The sequence below is a fragment of the Oryctolagus cuniculus genome, chromosome 18, assembly GCF_051225735.1.
Source record: "Oryctolagus cuniculus isolate XC-2025 breed Fujian yellow rabbit chromosome 18, ASM5122573v1, whole genome shotgun sequence".
NCBI lineage: Eukaryota > Metazoa > Chordata > Mammalia > Lagomorpha > Leporidae > Oryctolagus > Oryctolagus cuniculus.
Window position 1 is genome coordinate 8,125,699 of NC_142884.1, and position 18,798 is coordinate 8,144,496.

General features: G+C 57.0%; 2 protein-coding genes across 2 annotated transcripts; both read right to left on the minus strand.

The window, feature by feature from the left end:
• Positions 1-294: 294 nt before the first annotated feature.
• On the minus strand, positions 295-10,653 carry LOC103346671 (uncharacterized). Its single transcript, XM_089320141.1, has 7 exons — positions 10,571-10,653; positions 5,617-5,711; positions 4,479-4,973; positions 3,460-3,747; positions 2,992-3,261; positions 2,804-2,888; positions 295-1,158 (listed from the first exon to the last, which is right to left on the minus strand). The coding sequence occupies exons 1-7, from the start codon at positions 10,651-10,653 to the stop codon at positions 1,047-1,049; spliced, it is 1,428 nt and encodes a 475-aa protein (XP_089176267.1). The 3' UTR covers positions 295-1,046.
• Positions 10,654-13,132: 2,479 nt separating this feature from the next.
• LOC100339371 (SIGLEC family-like protein 1) lies at positions 13,133-17,971 on the minus strand. Its single transcript, XM_089320142.1, has 5 exons — positions 17,796-17,971; positions 16,336-16,617; positions 16,070-16,175; positions 14,197-14,353; positions 13,133-13,198 (listed from the first exon to the last, which is right to left on the minus strand). The coding sequence occupies exons 1-5, from the start codon at positions 17,920-17,922 to the stop codon at positions 13,133-13,135; spliced, it is 738 nt and encodes a 245-aa protein (XP_089176268.1). The 5' UTR covers positions 17,923-17,971.
• Between the last annotated feature and the right edge of the window lie 827 nt (positions 17,972-18,798).

Genomic DNA, 18,798 nt, shown 5'->3' on the forward strand with positions numbered 1-18,798 from the left:
GCTGGTGGCAGGAGGTGCACCCAGGTTGCAAAGGAGTGGCTCGCGGGCGGCTTCCCTTCACCCCACGCCGATTGAGAAACACCGGCTCTTAGAAGGAACATAATGGAATCCAAGACAAATCTGCATTTCTCCAAAAGTCAGAATAGTCGCCCTGAGTTCCCACCTCGGGATGGGGGCGGGGCCGAGCGGGGGCGGGGCGGAGCCTGCCCTGGGTAGCCCCTCCCTCCAGGCCGCCTCTGGTCTGTTCCCTGTGCGCTGGACTGTGGCCAGGCCAGGAGATGTCCAGGGCCGGGGAGAGGGACTGGGGCTGCTCCAGGGCCGCAGGCTCCGGGGATTCGGGAGCCCCGAGCGGCCCCCGTGTGGCCCCCGTGTGGCCCGAGGGGCAGTGAGCTGCGGAGCAGGTGTGTGTGTGGGGAGGGGGCTCCCGACCCGCGGGGACCCCGCAGAGGTACCTTTGGGGCTCCTTCCCCCACCCCGTGCAGGCCCCCGGCTCTGCTCTCAGCAGAATGGGGCTGCCTTTGGTGCACGCGGCCCCCACGCCTGCTCACAGCAGCCCCGGTCAGCGCTGGGGCTCCGGGAGACGTGGGCGCTGCGGATCCAGCGCCCGCTGTGGGCTGCGCCTGCGCGGACTCCAGTGCTGAGGCCCCCCTCCCCCAGCCCTCGCCCCCCACACCTCGGCGTGGGACTGGACTGAAGACGTGGGCGGCCAGGTTACCAGAGGTCTTTGTGGGACAGAGGAGGAGGTGGTGACCACGACACAGACACGCGCAGAGGGGCGCCGCGTGCAGGTCCCCGGGGGAGGCGGCCAGGGTCTGCTGCTACCTGACCCCCGTAAGGCCCAGCCCGCTCCTCCACGCCGTCTGGAGAGCTCACGCAAGCGCAGACCCTCAGGGCTCCGTGGGGCTTCCAGGGCGGGGGTCTCCCTCCCCACCCAGTGCCCTTCGGGGCTCCGCCGGGCACCTGCTGGCTGACCGCGGGGGCTCCCTCTGGCCCAGGGAACGCAGCTCCAGGTGAGGGACTCACCGCACGCCAGTGGGGTGTCTGCCTCAGACGCCCCTGGACCTGAGCGGCCGCCCCAGCACCCCCGGCTTCATGGGGGTCCCGGCCTCTCTGGTCTCCACGGCTTCGTCTTCCTTCCACGGTTGAAGCATCTTCCTCCTGCGGCAATGAGTCCTCAGGTTAATGCTGTGTCCTGCCCTGCACTGGGGCCAGAGGCCCTCCCTGCACTTGCTGGACTGGTGTCCACGCACCGGCGGGACAGGGGCACAGCGCCCCCTACTGGCCGGTCTGTAGCCGCCTCTCCTCTGTAGCCCAGGGCCGCCCAAGGCTCCCCCGCACCCAGCGTGATGTCCTCGCCCTGTGGCCTGCTGGCCCCTTTCTGCGGCTCCTCTTCAACCCAGGGACGACTCAGTGAGCACACTCTGTGGGTCTGGACAGGTCTTCCTTGCCATCTCCCTCCTCGCGCTATTTCTCGCACGCCTGCTGCGTGGGCGCCCCGTGGGTGCCACAGCCAGCCCCCTCCTCTCTGGTTCGGCCCACTCCAGGGGCTCTCTGCTATGGCCTGGGAAAGCAGAAGAAGATGGCCAAGTCCTTGGGCCCCTGCACCCGCCTGGGAGACCTGGAAGGAGCTCTTGGCTCCTGGTTTTCGGATTGGCCCAACTTGGGCCATTGCAGGGATTTGGGGAGTGAACCAGATGGAAGACCTGCCTCCCTCTGTTTCTCTCTCTCTCTCTCTCTCCCCCTCCCTCCCTCCCTCTCTCCCTCCCTCCGCCTCTCAAATAAATAAACAAATCATTTTTAAAAAAATAAAAGATGCATAAGCACCGTGTGCAACAAGCGTAGAATCTGCAGTGTTTTAAAGCCCACGTGGAGTATTTTAAACAAAACTTGTGCCACGCAGAAAAGCAGCAACTGAAATCACGCGTTGTATATTTTCTGAGGCTTTGGGTGTCAGATAGAAATTTAAGAGGGATCATTAGACAGTATTCTTGTGTCTTTAAAAAAAAAAACCCACAGGTCAAAGAAATCCTAATGAAAATTAGAACTATTGTCACCAATCGCTGACGAATTACATCCGAGCCTGTGAGGTGCAGCTAAAGTCACGCCCAGAGGGAAATGCGCAGCCCTGCCCACGAAGGGAGGAGAACGGCTGAAGGCAAGGATGGGAGTCTGCTGGACTCCAGTCTGTTTCAGGGCGGCAGAGGAGGCAAAAAACAAACAAACAAACAAAAACAACTGGGAAAAAGTCGAAGGAAGAAAAAGCAATAAATGCAGCAGGAGGAGGCTGGCTGGTGAATCTGAGTTTTGTAGTTGTTGTTGGCTTTTAAATGCTTAATTTTAAAATTTATTTTCATCTACTTGAAAGGCATGGGGGGAGAGAGAGGAAGAGGGAGAGAGGAAGAGAGAGAGGGAGGGAGAGAGAGAGAGGGAGGGAGAGGGAGGGAGAGGGAGGGAGAGAGAGGGAGAGGGAGGGAGAGAGAGGGAGAGGGAGGGAGAAAGAGAGAGAGAGGGAGGGAGAGGGAGGGAGAGGAAAAGGGAGAGAGAGGGAGGGAGGGAGAGAGGAAGGGGGGGCTCTTCCACGTGCTGGTTCACTCCCCACACGCCTGAGATAACCAGGGCGGGGGGCGGACTGCAGCCAGGAGCCCAGAACTCTACCTGGGGGCCCAGGCAATCTAACTGCCTCGAGGGGCCAAAGTGCGGCTCCACCCCCCAACTCTGCTGGCGTGCGCAGGCACCGCCCCCCCCACTCTGCTGGCGTGCGCAGGCGCCGCCCCTGGCGGAGGAAGCCGGCCGCGGCACTCACGCGAGCAGCACCAGGCAGAAGCAGAGCAGGGCGGCCGCGAGGGCTCCGTACACGACGCCCTGGAGCAGCCCCCTCAGGAACACGTCTGGATGCTGTCCTGGAGGCGGCAGGAAGCGACGCGGTGCTTCTGCTCCCGAGGGTCTGCGGTCTCGGCCGGGATTCCCCGCGCCGTCCCCGTGGGCACTCACCTGCCAGCAGGAACACGCGGGACGTGTGGGTTCCGTACGGGTTCCTGCCCTCACAGTGGATCGCCCTCAGCACTTCCGGCTCCCCGTCGAGGTGGACCGTGCTGTTGACCCAGGGGCCCAGCGCGCTGGAAGTGGCGGGCAGGCTGCTGTCGCCCGCGGGGGCGCCGCCCAGCCACCAGCGCACGGAGGGCGTGGGGATCCCGTGGAAGGCGCACCGGCACCGCAGCGTCTTCTCCACGGTGCACGAGGAGCTGAGCAGCCTGGCAGGTGCTAGGACGGGGGGGGAGGGGGGGTCAGCAGTCAGAGAGGTCCCCCTGCGTCCCCTTTCTGGTCCTCTGCCTCTGCTCTCAGCCCCGGGCCTCTCCGCCGCTGCAGAGGAAGGCGTGAACGCTCCCCAGCCTTCTTCCCCTCAGGGGCGGGGTCTTTCTCCCGGGACCACCACATTCCCCAGGCTCTGGCAGCACTCACAGACCACCTGGACCTCAACCTCGCCGCTCCTGGCCGGGTTATCCCGGGCCAAGTTCATGCGACGACAACTGCGGGGGCTGCCGCGGGCCCCCGGCCTTGGGGTGAAGTGCAGCGCCGGGGCGTCGCTGGAGCCGGCCGGCCCATCCCCGGGCAGGGAAGCCTCTCGGGTTCCTTCGCAGGTGCCTTCGATGGTGCAGGTCACGGTCCCCCGCTCCCTAACCACGAGGGTGTCGGGAACGTAGCGCTCAGGTTTGGGGGTCAGATCTGAAAGAGAGAGCGGGGGGCGCTCTGTGGACAAAGGACCCTCGGGCACACCTCACAGCTGCAAGTCCTTGGGCTCCGCGGTGCCTTCCCACAACCTCGCAGCATCGGGGGTTTTCTTCCCCTGCGCTCACCCATCGTCCGGGCGAACAGACCCAGCAGAGGCTGAACCTGAACTCTGGACCGAGGCTGAGTGAGGCCGAGCGAGTGCTCTGAGAATCCCCACGGCCCACGAGTCCTCACCTGTGCCCCCGACTAGAGCTCTTCATGCTGGCCCCCATGGGTCTCTCTCCCTCCCACCCAGCTCCCCATGGGGGCTCTGTCCCTTCCCAGCCCCCTGTGGTCATTCTCTCACCCCCTAGTCTCCTACTGAGTGGGCACTGCTTCTGACCAAGTCACTTCCCCACAAACTGCCATTTCTACATAGAAAAATAAAGTACTTTGGCATAGTGGGTAACGCCGCCACCTGCCAACACCAGCATCCCATTTGGGTGCCTGTTTGAGTCTTGGCTGCTCCACTTCCAATCCTGCTCTCTGCTATGGTCTGGGAAAGCAGTAGAAGATGGCCCGAGTCATTGGGCCCCTGCCACCCACATGGGAGACCCGGATGAAGCTCCTGGCTCCCGGTTGTTGCCTGGCTCAGCACTGGCCATTGCATCCATTTAGGAAGTGAACCAACAGATGGAAGACCTCTCTCTCTTTCTCTCTCTCTTTCAGGAATAAATAAATAGTTTTGAAAGATTTGAAAAATCAGAAAAGGAAATAGCCGGCTAAACCCATGACGTGTGTTACGTTTGTAAACATCAAACACCTAGGGTTTTGTGGATGCTCAGCACTCGGTGGGGAGGAACCCACGCAATCAGCAGAAGCCCTTCCAGGTTTCTTCCCGTCTGAGCCACTGACCGCAGGAGGCCGGCCATCACCTGCCAGGGACGGCTCCGTGCGCGCCCTCGGGAAAGCACTTCCACGCCCTCCTGGATCTGCGTGGAGCAAGGACGCCCGGCTGTCGCCTTGGGGCATGGCACGGACCAGCAGGGTACAGTCTCGTTCCTCGCGATGCCCCGTCCCCTGGAGTCTGGCCTCGGCACCGATGATGGCGACAGGGGAGCCGGCGCTGCCACTGAGCCAGGAGCCCACGATCACGGAGCTGCCGGGCGATTCTCTGGGGAATTCCAATACACAGGGGGTTGTGGCGCACAGCCTCTCTGCCGCCGGAACCTTCTTAACGTCCAGCAAAACATGAGCAAGGAGCCCTGAGGGGGAGAGAGGCAGGTTGTCGAGCAGGCACACGCCACATCCCACCTGTGTGCAGTAGCCCACCTGTGCACTGAAGGGGTTAACCTGACCTTGGCACCTGCCCAGCTCCTGGGAGGTGTGCTCTGAGCCCTGGCAGTGTCCTGGTGCGCGTGTCTTTGCTTACCCGGAGCGCTGGGCTGCCCTGGAAGTCTCTGCCAGCAGTGTGACTTGTGGTGGGGGTGTGACAGATACAGGGGCAAAATCACCAGACCGGGACCTCACTTCCCACACTGTAGGCCGGCTCTCCAGGTCGCCGCACCCAGGACTCTCAGCATTTGCCTGTGGGTCACCATGTGGCGTCTCTTCTCTGTGACGCGACTCAATAACCCACTGCACGGGTGATGTCGCGGAGGGAGCAGGTGTGGCAGGGAGGGACACGGCGTTCAGACAGAAGCCAGAGCCAGAAGGGCTGGGCACTCAGCCAACAAAATTTTTGGTGACTATGGTGGAGGTGGGACAGGTGGCAGGTCATCTGCCAATCATAGATCACAAAATGACATCTACTACCTATTGTTTATCAAGCACTTCTTTCTTTAGCTTCTCATCGCTTCACCGCCCCGCCCACCCCAGCCTCCTCCCACCTGTCTCTCCTCCACTTACCCAGCCCTAGCACAGGCAGTGCCATGGATCTCAGGGCCCAGAGACGACTGGGGTGTATCCTGATGCTGCTGCTGCTGCTCTCAGACCGGGGTGTCCTGGGTTGGGGGAGGATCTGGAAGAGGTGAGAGGTGGGGCAGCAGTAATGGCATGGGGTCTTCCTAGGAAGAGGTCTGCTCTTACTTTTAAGGGGTCCTTGCCTTGCCAGTCACCATTTTGCAAATTAGGAGCCTCACGGGGCCTGGCCTGAAAGGACAAGGGTCGTCCCCGGATGAGTCCCAGTTGGTTCAAGGGAGTGTGCGCTCGAAGCTCTCTGTGGCTTGTCCCCTTCCCTACATGGTCCCAAGTCCATCTTTCCAAGCCAAAGAGAAAAAGCAACCCTTCCCCCACACATTCCACCTACTCCTACTTGGGGGCGGGGCTGACTCAGGCCACACTCCCTTTCCAGACCGTCTTCCAACCTCCAGACACAATGCAACTTCCTCCTGGTTCTTCCCAGCCAAGATGGAAGCCTCCTCAGTGGCCCTGGGCAGCTCCCATCTGATACCGTCCTTGGCTTCTTCTATGACTTCACTAAATATGCTCAGGGGGTCAAGGCTCTGGTTGGGCGGGGAAGACCATCTATTTCCCTGGCTCCTTCACACCTAGGGTGGCCGGTGTGATAGCACTGGCCAGAGAGCCCCACAGGGGCATGCTATAAGATTATTATAGTGGACAGGTTTTATTCAGCTTTTTTTTTTTTTTTTTTTTTTTTTTTTGGCAACCACAACTAAGTTCCAAAGCTTTTCTGCCTATAGTCCAAGCCAATACAAGCCCCAATCTCATTTTGAAAAACTGTTTCCGTAACAAAGAAAACTAGACTGGGAAAGAGCTGAAGGGGATGGTCATTTCCCCGCAGCAATAAATCAAAAGATACTGTTCTGTGCTACAAGATGCTTCAAGAAAGCTGGGTGGGCGCCCTGCGAAGCCGAGAGTGTTGGCACAAGGAGCATGGACCCTCGCCTCTGCAATACAGTTCTACATGAATATTCATGACTGGGAGTGTCTCGTCCTAATCTTTGTTCACACAAATCTGTCCTTGGAAGAACAATTTAAGCAAGTGGTCTTGGGAGACCCCAGAGATATCAGGCGGTATCCCAGATCCAAAGAAAACTTGTCTCCAAATAACATGGCATCTTGATGGGTGGTCTGACTTGTGGGCTTCTTGCTCTGGCGAGAAAAGTGCCAACATCTCCGTGTTCCTGCCTTGCACACCGTCAGCTCCACAACCAGCATGGCGTTGACTTATTTTTCTTGTCTTCCTGCATGGGTGAGGGCTTCTGCATGATGAATAGAATTGCATCTGTTCATCCTTGCCTTGTTCCTAATCTTGGATGGATGTGTTCAGTTTGTCATCATTAAGCTTGCTGGTGTCTGTTGGTTTTGACAAATTTTGTATAGCCTTTCTATCATCATGAGGGAGTTAGGTCCATCTTTTCTTGTAGTCCTATGCCTGGTCTTGAAATCAGAGTGATGACAGCCTCATGAAACCAAGTATTGGTTCTCCTATTTTCTTCAAGAATTACATAGAATTGGCGTTATGAACACTTACTCCTTAAATGTTTGGTGGGCTCCACCAGTGGAGTCACCTAGGTCTTTAGTTTCAAACATGTAAACACGTGTAGCTCCAAGTGCAATTTTTGTAATAGATATAGGGATATTCAGGCATTATCTATTTCTTCTTGAATGAAACTTGGTTATTTCTATCTTTCAATGAGTTCTAAGTCAGTAAATTTGCTGGCATAAAGTTGCTTGTAGATTTCCTTATTATCGTTGAATATCTCTGGGATCCATCTCTCGATATGCTCAGTCACTCCTGACATGTAACGTGTCTTCTCTTTTTCTTGATCGGTTTACTCAAGGTTGAAGGATTTTATTGAGTTTTTCTAAAGGACGGGGGTGCTCGTCAGTTGTATACATCAACCAGACTGGGCTTGGGTGTGCCGGGTCTCTGGTAAAACATTTCGTGGTCTGCGAGGGTGCTTCCAGAGTGACCAGCAGTGACTTGGAGGACAGAGGCAAGGAGATGTCCCCACACCAGTGTGGGCGGCCATCAGCCAAGGTTCAAACAGAGTACAAAAGCAGAGGAAAGACAAACAGCCTCCCGCCTGGGGCTGGGGCAGCCGCCGTCTCCTGGCCTTGGGCACTGAGGCTCGTCCGTCTCAGGCCACTGGGCTTGGGCTGAACCACATCCCCGACTGTCCTGGCTTTCTGGCTTGCAGAAGGCAGACTGTGGGACATCTTGGCCCCCACAAGCACACGAGCCAGTCAAAATGTGAAACATTTCCTAACTCCTCTTGTGTTATGGGTTGATTTCTGCCCCTAACAAAAGATCTGTTGCCACCTTAACCCACTGCACCAGCGAACGGGGCCTTACGTGAAGCAGGGTCTTCGCAGACGTGAGCAGGTTCGGATTCGGCTGCTTCTCCCCCGTTCGCACTCTGGGGTCTGTGATGCAGGAAGAGCTGTGTCTGCACTCCCCACACCCTCAGTTCTTGGGGGGAGGGGCTGTTTCATCTTCCTGAGTGTCCCCATCAGCCGACCGCTGTGGCCAGGAGGGGCTTTTCTCTCACTTTGGGCAGGCAGACATGCCTACCCCTCAGGAGTCAGGCTTTCTCAGCATCCTCACCTCCCCTGCGCCTGTCTCCCTGGCTGTCCTTGGGCAGAGGCGTGTTTCCTGCCCCTTCCCCAGAACCAGTGAGCTCTGCGTGGGCCCTGGGTTTGGCAGTTTCCCCACCACCCCTGCGAAGGCGAACTCCTCCCTGTGTAGCTGTGGATCTCTTCCTGGGCCAGGAGGGTGCGAAGGTTTCCTCTCCCACCTCCAGAGGCGGACGCTTTTGTTGCTTTAGAAGTAAGGTCTGGGAATCAGGACAAGTTTCATGCTGGGGTGCTTTCTCCAGTCCTCACCCTTGTCCCCCTTCCCCTACTCTCTCTGGTCATCAGCTGGTAGGGACCAAGGGAAAAAGATGAGCGTGGAACACCTTTGTGTTTGCAACTCCCGGCTCTCCTGCATCATCAGGTAAGTCATATTTTGTCTTTAATAATTCATTGCAATTGAAGCTTTTTCTTCCCATCTTTAGGGACGATTCCTCCTTTGCGCCGATGAGGGTGAGCCAGCTCCCTGCTCCTTCTCTCCTTGGAGGGGCTGTTACCGTCTGGAAATTCTGTAAACATCACTGCTTACAGCTTAGCTCTCTGAGTAACAGAGTCATTATTTTACAGATAATCTGGCTCCTTGCCTTGCAGGGTGGAAGGGACACTCTCGTGTGGCTTTCTGTATCCTAATTGGAAGCAGACTCCTCCTCCCTCTTGATTTAATTGGTCTCCCCCAGTGTTTCTGATGCTATTTTACTTCTCAAAAATATTTTTACTTATTTGAAAATAGCAGAAGGAGTGGGGGAGGGAGATGGAGAGATATCTTTCATCTGCTGGTTCACTCCCCAAATGCCTGCAACAGCCAGGGCCGGGTCAGGCTCAAGTCAGGAGGCAGGACTTCCATCCAGGTCTCCCACATGGGTGACAGGAACCCACGTCCTTGAGCCATCATCGGAGGCCTCCCAGGGCGCATTAGTAGGAAGCTGGGTCAGAGGTGGAGGCAGGGTGCTGGCACTGTGGCGCAGCAGGTTAACGCCCTGGTCTGAAGCACCAGCATCCCATATGGATGCCGGTTCGAGACCCAGCTGCTCCACTTCCGATCCAGCTCCCTGCTATGGCCTGGGAAAGCAGTAGAAGATGGCCCAGGTCCTTGGGCCCCTGCACCCGCATGGGAGACTCGGAAGAAGCTCCTGGCTTCAGATCAGTGCAGGTCCAGCCGTTGCGGCCCATTGGGGGTGACCCAGCAGATGGAAGACCTCTCTCTCCACCCCCTCCCTCTCCTCTCTCTGTGTAACTCTTTCAAATAAATAAATCTTTAAAAAGAAAAAAAAGTGGAGGCAGGACTCAAACCCAGGCACTCCAATATAGAAAGTGGGGCATCCCAAGTGCCCCCATTTTTCTTGGTTTTTGGGTGTTTCTATAGATTGTGGTCTCTCTAGATTTTGGCTGCAATCACTTAAAAACACGCCTCACGATGTGTTAAAGAAATAAGGACTTCGTTTCCGCACATTTCTCGCAGAATCAGAGGTTGGCGGCCGCCTGGTGAGAGTTACGTAAGAAAGTTGACTCACGCGAAAACAACTGTTTCTCCTCAGAAACAGCTCCGATCCGCGTTTTCAAACACTGAACACGCAGAGGCTTTCGTGCGGCCCGCACCTGAAAAAATCCAAGTCGCGCATCCCAGCCGGAAGTCACAGCTGCTTCCAAACACAACCAGGCCCGGCGCCCCCCGGCAGCCTCCACTCGCTCACCTGTGGAACGGGAGCGTTTTACTGAGGCGCCTCCCACGGCCCCTCAGCCGCCAGCACGCCGAGGGCGGCCCAGGGTCGCTGCCTCCGCGGCACCATTTCCGGGAAGTCCTCCCGGATTGCCGTGCGGTGCCCGACGGCGAGAGACGCGGTGACCGCAGAACTGGCCTTCCCGAGCGACAAACTGGACTGATTTAATGACCGTGAGCCCGGCGAGCTCCCACGCGGAACCCCCGTGCGCACCGGCACGGACCAAGCGTGACTAGCGTGGAGGAGAGCGGACTGAGCACCGACCCGAGTTCCCGAGGCGGCCTGAGCTTCAACAACCTCCCCACGGCCGGAGGTAACACCCGGATGTGGGCCCTAAGCCCCGCCCCACAGGTGCACCACTGAGCATGCGCGAGTCTGCCAGGGGGCCAATCAGGGCTTCACGATGTGCGCGGGGACTGCTGGGAAGGGGAGGGGCCGTGGATAAGGACTGAGTCTCCCGCGCCTGAGCCGGGCCTCAGCAACCGTTCGCAGGGGGTGCCCCCAGCCGTCAGGAGTAGGGGTTCTAGACCCCTGCCCAGACTGACGCGGGCCGGTCCGCTGTGAAGGGACGCGCCTCCTCGCCCCCGATCTGCGGGGACAAGCAGGCGATGGGGCTCTTGGGAGCCATTGATCAAGAACAAAATGGCCAGTGCTGTGCCCCCCGGGAAACAACCAGAAATCACCTGTGTACCCTCCTTTGCTTCCCGTCCGACAACCAATGCAACACGTGGAATCCTGGCTCCCCGTTCCCAGTCCTCAGCCTGTTTTCCGTTGTCTCTCCCGCTCCTCTGGATCTCAGTCTGCTCCCAAGCCCCCCACTCTCCCTCTCCCCAAGCTTGTGTTTCTCCCTCCCTCCCTCCCTTGCTCCCTCCCACACGGAGGATTTGTTTCTTCAGTAAAAGCAAATTGCAAGCAACTGCAAACCTCCGCTAGGTAAGATTCCCGTGAGCCCGCACAGAGGGAACTAGCCCTCCACCAGTGCGGACAGGAAGCTGAATCTCCCCCAGAGTCCTCGGGGCCCTGCACGTGTTAGCCCCGGAGGCTCATCCCCACTCTGAGCTCCAGCCTCTCTCTGCGCTGCTGAATTCACCCAACGGCTCCCATCTCTGAGGCTGGAGTCCCTCTCTCTGGCAAGCTCGTAGTAATCCTCGAGGTGTCGCACAGGACTCACTTTCTCCAAGGGGCCTTCTCTGGCTCTGGAATCTGAACTGGGGTCCCGCCTTATTTTCACAGACTACCCCGTCCTTTTTCTTTATTTTTTTTTTAATTTTTTTTTTATTTTTGACAGGCAGAGTGGACAGTGAGAGAGAGAGACAGAGAGAAAGGTCTTCCTTTGCCGTTGGTTCACCCTCCAATGGCCGCGGCTGGCGCACCGCGCTGATCCAATGGCAGGAGCCAGGTACTTCTCCTGGTCTCCCATGGGGTGCAGGGCCCAAGCACTTGGGCCATCCTCCACTGCACTCCCTGGCCACAGCAGAGAGCTGGCCTGGAAGAGGGGCAAGCAGGACAGAATCCGGCGCCCCCGACCGGGACTAGAACCCAGTGTGCCGGCGCTGCAAGGCGGAGGATTAGCCTAGTGAGCCGCGGCGCCGGCCAACCCTGTCCTTTTTCTTCCTAGAATTTACCAGCATATTAAACTAGCTTTGTATCTCTTTGTTTTCCTGTGTACCTGTGGTGGCCACAGAGGCAGGGTCAGGGTCTCCCTTGTTCCCTTCATTCTACGGACCAGGTTGTGAGCTCGTGTTCCCGTGGAAGCTACGAACTTTCACGCAAGATCAGGAGGGGGTTGATGTCAACATCCCCCCTGAGCACGAGGTAGCCGTCACACTGGTATTTATTCACAAACACAGCCCCAGGGAAGGGGTGACCTCTTTCTGTGCCCTGAAAATGACAGCATTTCAGCTCCAGAAGGGAGGCTGTCATCTGTTCTGAGGACAACAGCACACAGCCATGGTCCATTCTTTTTTTTTTTTTTTTTGACAGGCAGAGTGGACAGTGAGAGAGAGAGACAGAGAGAAAGGTCTTCCTTTTGCCGTTGGTTCACCCTCCAATGGCCGCCATGGCTGGCGCGCTGCGGCCGGCGCACCGCGCTGATCCGATGGCAGGAGCCAGGAGCCAGGTGCTTCTCCTGGTCTCCCATGGGGTGCAGGGCCCAAGCACTTGGGCCATCCTCCACTGCACTCCCTGGCCACAGCAGAGAGCTGGCCTGGAAGAGGGGCAACCGGGACAGAATCCGGCACCCCGACCGGGACTAGAACCCGGTGTGCCGGCGCCGCTAGGTGGAGGATTAGCCTAGTGAGCCGCAGCACCGGCCAACCATGGTCCATTCTAATGCTAGAATTTCAATCCCCACATGCCTGCCTTGCAGCCTGACCAAGAAATCTCGCAATAACCTCTTAACTAGGCTCTTTACTTCTTCTAAGTGCATCTTTAATTCTCTTTCTCTACATAGCTGATCGCTTTGCTTCAAAACTTTCAGCAGATTAAAACTTATTCGTTCACTCAATTCTCTGACAGACATTTGAGAGAACTTGTTCTACATTTTAGCACCACTCTAGGTGTTCGTGATCAAGCAGAAAACAAGACAGGGCGAGGGAGGGTCTCTGCTCTTGTGAAGCAGGACATTCTAAGCTCCAGCAAGATCACACTGCAGCGCCTCATCTTGAAAACTTTCTCCACCTTTTGCCTGCTCCAAAGGCATACGGACACTAAGCGTTGAAGTTGGCATTCAGCACAATGAGATGGCTTCAAGGCGTGGTGCTCTCGGGTGTGAATCTTAGGAACTGGGCACACACAGGAGGGGCATAAAAAGTTACTTCTCCCTGGGCCTGTTTCATAGGCTCATCTGTATTTTCCCTTCTTTTAATGCCATGCAAGGGTGGGACATATTTCTTCTGGCCGATTCAAACAACACATGGTAGGTTTGCCTTGGCAGGCCGTAGGAGCAAGTCCAAGATGGAGCGTTGTCAATGGGGAACAAGTGTAAGGAGCAGCTTGGGGTGGAGAGGACTTTCTGAGCTGAGGGGCCTCTGGGGGCTCCAGGTTCATTGCAAACCCCAGGGTTCCTGAGAGCTCTCCGAGTTTTGTGGGCTTTTGTGATTCTGGGGCTAATGAGGACTCCAGGCATGATGGAGTTTCCATGGCTTAAGCGGCTCCGGTTTATCTTGCTTTTCCTGGAAGGAGAAGTACAGAGAGGGGAAAACAGAATGTTGGAATAGGTCTAGAGCGAGGTGTCCAAACCTTAAACGGACACCCCTTTGACCACACATTAAGACGATGTGGGGGAGGCACTGCTTTGCCTTTTCTCAGAATCCCACAGTTGGCGCCTGCAACCCCGCCTTCTCCCTCTGGTCTTCCCTGTGCATCCCCGGTACCTGGCATTCCTTGGGTTTTTCATAGACTATGCAAGGAAGTCTCGCCTGGCTTCCCCGGGCAGTTCTGGTCCCTCTCTCTTCTGGGCCACTGTAACCCCCTGGCTCAGTCCCCTTATTGTGAGGTGCCCTTCCCACCACCCTGGCTACTCTTCTGAGAGAATCTGACCCAATTTTGGGATCCCAGCAGAGAGACAAGGAGGAGGCATTTCAGTAACTATCGGTGGACTCTAGCAGATGCCTGGTTTGCTCACAAAGAGACGCCGGCTGCTAGCACCGAATGTTAGGAGGGAACGAGGCACTTCAAGTCCTGGAGAGTCATAAGTGGCTGATAACAGGGAGGCCTAGAAGCCTGGGGCACCGTCCCTTCCAAGTCCCGCCAAGGCCGTGTGATAAACCAACAAGTAACCTGGGTTTGGCTTCATCGCCATCACTTAGGGCGGACTCGGGCCCTGGTGCCCACGCTGCTCTCCTGCTGCCTGCCAGACTCAGAGGCCAAACCCTCTGTTTTCCACTCTGAAGCTGTTAGGTGGCCCCTCCCACAGCCCTCTTCTCAGTGGGGACCCAGGGTGCTGGTGCGCACGAGTGTGTGGAGGGTGTTGGTTCCAATTCCCCTTTATTTCTCTTAATTTTCAACTCTCCTTCCCTCTGCACGCCTTAGCTCCACCAACTATAAGATGATCTGCAGGCAAAACTGGGGGTGGGGGGGATCCTTTCCCCACAGCAATGTATGGGCCACTCCCCACGGTCTTATTCATGTGCTCCTCATAGACTAGATTCCAGGCCCAACAGATACCCACCAACAGCTGGCTCTCAGATGTTGGGGCGATGGTGGATTTTCCCGTCTCCTCGGGCTTCAGAGATCTCTGGGGTTCTTGGCCTGCTCTGAGTTGGGGGCTCCCTTTTGCTTTGATTGCTGCGATGTTCTTTGTCTGCTTCATTCGCATATGTTTCGCTCTGAGGAGAGGAGTTTCTGACCAGCTGTGGCTTACCACCTCCCTGAATCCCACGGCGGGCTCTGCTCTTGGCCAGCAGTTCCAGCCTTGAACCCCAGCAACACTGCCTGCTTGCTGTGTTGTCTGTGGAAATCCACACAGCCTCTGCGGGAATGGGTTTTGAGTGCCGTGTGGCAGGGAAACCCTGCCTGCCGGGCTGTGGGGGCTCGGCTGAGGTCAGCTACAAGAGGGCCTTGCAAACCACAGACAGATTGTTGCTGGTCGTTAAGTCCTCTTGGTTACACCTGGAAAACAGCTCCTCACTTTGTCTTGCCCCCTTCCTCCTCCTTCTCTCTCTTGAGAGCTCATGCCCCAGCGAAGGCCTGGCTCTTTCCTGCTCCCTGACGCTGGCACCGGCTTCCTGCGTGGCCTCTGGCCTCCTACCTTCTCTGGTCCGTATGCCTGCCTATGCTCACATTTTTCCTTCCCAGGTTAGCATTCCCCATGGCTCCCAACCGAAGATTCAGCCTAAGCCTTCTGGATTGGCCAGAGGTTCTTTGGCGGGCTCTCTGGCCTGACCCGCTGGAAAGTCTGGCCTTCTCACTCCAGGCTTCCAGCCAACACGTTCAGCCAGGATTCAAGAATCTTCCCGCACTAACACCAACCTCACTGTCAGCCATTACCTCAATGTACCTAACATCACACAAAGACTGGAAATGCCTCAAATGTGGACTTCTGCCATATGCTACTTTCCAACCAATGACAGCTCAGCATTCCTGGCCCACCCCGGACAGCGTCACAGGGATTCCCCTGGCTTCTCCAGGATCACAGTGGGCTCCTTGGCTCTCCTTTATAAAATGCCCAGCAGCATTAGTCTTGATGGCTCTGAACTGTGATGACCACGTTGGAAGTCTCTTTGTCTTTTGAGACTCTGAGGTTCTTGCGGGGGGTTGGGGGTGGAGTCCCTGTGTCTGTACTACCACGAGGATCTGCTGGGTAGCAGGCTTTGGGGGAGGCTTGTGGGTGGATTTTAATTTTTTTGACAGGAAGAGTGGACAGTGAGACACAGAGAGACAGAGAGAAAGGTCTTCCTTTTGCCGTTGGTTCACCCTCCAATGGCCGCCGCGGCTGGCGTGCTGCGGCCGGCGCACCGTGCTGATCCGAAGGCAGGAGCCAGGTGCTTCTTCTGGTCCCCCATGGGGTGCAGGGCCCAAGGACTTGGGCCATCCTCCACTGCCCTCCCGGGCCACAGCAGAGAGCTGGCCTGGAAGAGGGGCAACCGGGACAGAATCTGGTGCCCTGACTGGGACTAGAACCCGGTGTGCTGGCGCCGCAGGTGGAGGATTAGCCTAGTGAGCCACGGCGCCGGCCGTGGGTGGATTTTAACTCTGGTATTCATTTGCGTGTGCCCCCCAAAAGCTCATGCGTGAGAAACCTCATTCCCAAAGCTATGCTAATGGTGCTTGCGACTGGGACATTCGGGGAGCAAGCAGGATTGTAAGAAACCATGAGAGCGGGGAACCTTTGATGGCATTAGTGGTTATATAAGGAGAGGAAGAGGCCCCTCGCCAGCACCAGCATCGCCATGTGATGCTCTCTGCCACGCTGTGAGGCGGCAGGAAGACCCAGGCAGGTGCTGGTGCCGCGCTCTGCCCAGCCTCCACAGCCATGCGCCAGATCCTTTTCACAAACCGAGTGCTTTGCTTTAGCTTCGGAGAATGGACTGAGACGTACTCACATGACCGGGAGGAGGCAGAGGAAGAGCAGTGTAACTGCGAGGCTTCCGTAGACAACACCCTGGAGCAGCCCCTTCAGGAAGACCTGCGGAGCCAAACGGCTCTTTCCTGGAAGCAGGGAGCAGGTGAGGAAGGCTGCCCTCCCCAGACCCCTGATGTGGAGCCACAACCCTGCCCCTTCCTCCTGCCCGAGCGCCAGTCCCCACCCTGCTTCTCATCCTCACCCTGTGCCCGAGCCCCCGCCCCCACCCCCGCCCCGCACTCTCACCTGACATCAGCAGGATGCTCAGAGCATGGATCCCATTTGTGTTCTTCCCCTCACAAACAAGGCTCGTGCCTGTTTCCGGCTCCTCGCGCAGGCTGATGGTGCTGTTAGCCCAGGGGCCCAGCATGCTGGAAGTCACTTGGGGGCCTCTGTCTGTGCCGCTCACACCCACGGGGGCGCCTCTCAGCCACCACTGCACGGAGGGCGTGGGGATCCCGTGGAAGGAGCAGCTGCATTGCAGCGTCGTCTCCAAGGAGCAAGAGGAGTTGACCAGCCTGGCAGGTGCTGGGGGAGGGGGCGTGAGGAGTCAGCCAGGCGTCCGGCCTCTGCGCCCCTGCTTCCTCCGGGCCCAGCCTTCTCCCTGTGACTCACAAGGAGCCTCTGAAAGACTCTGTAAAGCCCCCAGACCCAGGGTCTCACAGACAAGTCTCCCTGCATCTTCCCTCCTCTGGCCTGAACACGAAGACTCACCCTTCTCTGGAAGCACGTCCGGTGCGTTTGATGAAGGCTGATGCCGGCTGTGGTCCCCACCTGCCCTAGGCTGGATATCTAAGCTGAGCTCCCCCTCGGCTTCTCTTCCTTCCATCCACGACTTTCCTGGTTTTGTTGTGATCATTTGTGACACTTGTTGGGCCAGCCATTTCCTTTCTCTTTGCTTCCTAGTGTTGAAAACCAGCGTACTCACCAAACCTAGTGTCATTGCTATGAGAGTGAACGCTTGGAGGCTAGTGGAGCCGCAAGCCCAGTGATGCTAAAGTATTACTGATTCAACGGATAGACCGCCTTTGTCGACTTCCTTCTCCCCACCCCCAAGTGGCCATCCCAATCCAAAACTGCTAGGGTGTTTTCTGGGGAATAACACTCAAAACTGCCCCCACTCTACATAAAATAGGCAGTAGGACTTTTGATCGTTTAGTGAATATCATGCACTCATAAGGAAAAGTCACCTTCACCAAGGAGTCCTATAGTGGTCCTTGATGTCTGCAGGTATTTCTTCATTAGGATTGAGGCTCCTGGGAGGAGGAGGGGCACGATTTCCCCTGACCAGTAGTTCTGGGTCTTTGGACATTCCATCTGGCTCACCAAAGGGAATGTTGCGGATCTGCAGGGCACTGTGGCACACAACGCCCACCCCACTGCTGTCTCCAGGTTGTCTTTTCCATATGAGAAAGGATGCCCATGGAGACTCCGAAAAACAGACTAAGTCGAAACAGCTCCTTTCAGGCTCATGTCTTCCTACTGCTCTAACTGCATGGCCACCCTTACGCCAATCTCACTCCCGGGCCAATCCGCCCCAGATAGCCCGGCCCTGCCACAACCAGGCACACGGCTGTCTAGTCCACCCTGGCTATTTGGTACCCGTGCCCTGGTGTCCTCTGTCTTCACACCACCGATCCACAACCCGCCCAGCCCGTGTCCCGGCTTCTGCAGTCGGCCCCCGCGCTGCTTCCCTTCTCACACACCTGGCTGTGCGTGTGGGAGCCCCATGTGCAGAAGCAGCAGCAGCGGCTGCCGGGAGCAGGAGAAGCCCTTGGCCAGGCGGTTCAGGAGTGAGGTGATGGGGACGTCAGAGTAGGCAAAGCAGGACATGTCCTTGGCAAGGCGAGAGCTTCTGTTCCTTTGGTCATCCCAAAGACCTGTTCACCTGGAGAAGCAGGAATGACACCAGGTGAAGCTTCAGGAACAGCTGGAGGCAGGGGGACCCTGCCACGGTTCTCTGTGAAGCCCCAAGACCAAGTCTCCTTTCCTCTCTCTCCCATGGTCTCAAAGCCCAACAGCCAGCTGGCTGTCCCTCAAAGGGAAGTTTTCTGGCCCAGAACCTCAGCATTCACCACTGGGTGGTGCTCACTGGCCTTTTTTTTTTTTTTTTTTTTTTTTTTTGACAGGCAGAGTGGACAGTGAGAGAGAGAGACAGAGAGAAAGGTCTTCCTTTGCCGTTGGTTCACCCTCCAATGGCTGCCGTGGCTGGCGCGCTGCTGCCAGTGCACTGCGCTGATCCGAAGGCAGGAGCCAGGTACTTATCCTGGTCTCCCATGGGGTGCAGGGCCCAAGCACTTGGGCCATCCTCCACTGCATTCCCGGGCCACAGCAGAGAGCTGGCCTGGAAGAGGGGCAACTGGGCCAGAATCCGGTGCCCCGACCAGGACTAGAACCCGGTGTGCCGGCGCCGCTAGGTGGAGGATTAGCCTAGTGAGCCACGGCGCTGGCCACTCACTGGCTTTTGCTACAACTCAAATCTTCCAATAGATTCCAAGACTTTTTCTGAGTACCTTCATGGATAGGAACAAGCAATATTCATGGATATGCAAAATGTGTCCTCCAAAATTTGAATAACTGAACCAAATACTGGGTCTCTAACATGTTCTGGCCACCAGATGTCCTCTACTGTTTTAAGTTAATAATCTGTGTGTGATTGGGCAATCTTACTGGTTTCCTGTTTAGCATATTCAGCCAATACTGGCTGAA

Excerpts from the sequence above, each read along its gene's own strand:
- LOC103346671 (XM_089320141.1), bottom strand. The coding sequence starts at position 10,653 with ATGGCTCCCAAGAGCCCCATCGCCTGCTTGTCCCCGCAGATCGGGGGC. Across the intron at positions 2,889-2,991 it reads CCGCGTGTTCCTGCTGGCAG|ACGTGTTCCTGAGGGGGCTG; the intron begins GTGAGTGCCCAC and ends GACAGCATCCAG. Across the intron at positions 1,159-2,803 it reads TTCTGCCTGGTGCTGCTCGC|GAGGAAGATGCTTCAACCGT; the intron begins GTGAGTGCCGCG and ends TCATTGCCGCAG.
- LOC100339371 (XM_089320142.1), bottom strand. The coding sequence starts at position 17,922 with ATGTCCTGCTTTGCCTACTCTGACGTCCCCATCACCTCACTCCTGAAC. Across the intron at positions 16,618-17,795 it reads GCTCCCACACGCACAGCCAG|CACCTGCCAGGCTGGTCAAC; the intron begins GTGTGTGAGAAG and ends CCCCTCCCCCAG. Across the intron at positions 14,354-16,069 it reads CTCTGCCTCCTCCCGGTCAT|AGCGAAACATATGCGAATGA; the intron begins GTGAGTACGTCT and ends TCCTCTCCTCAG.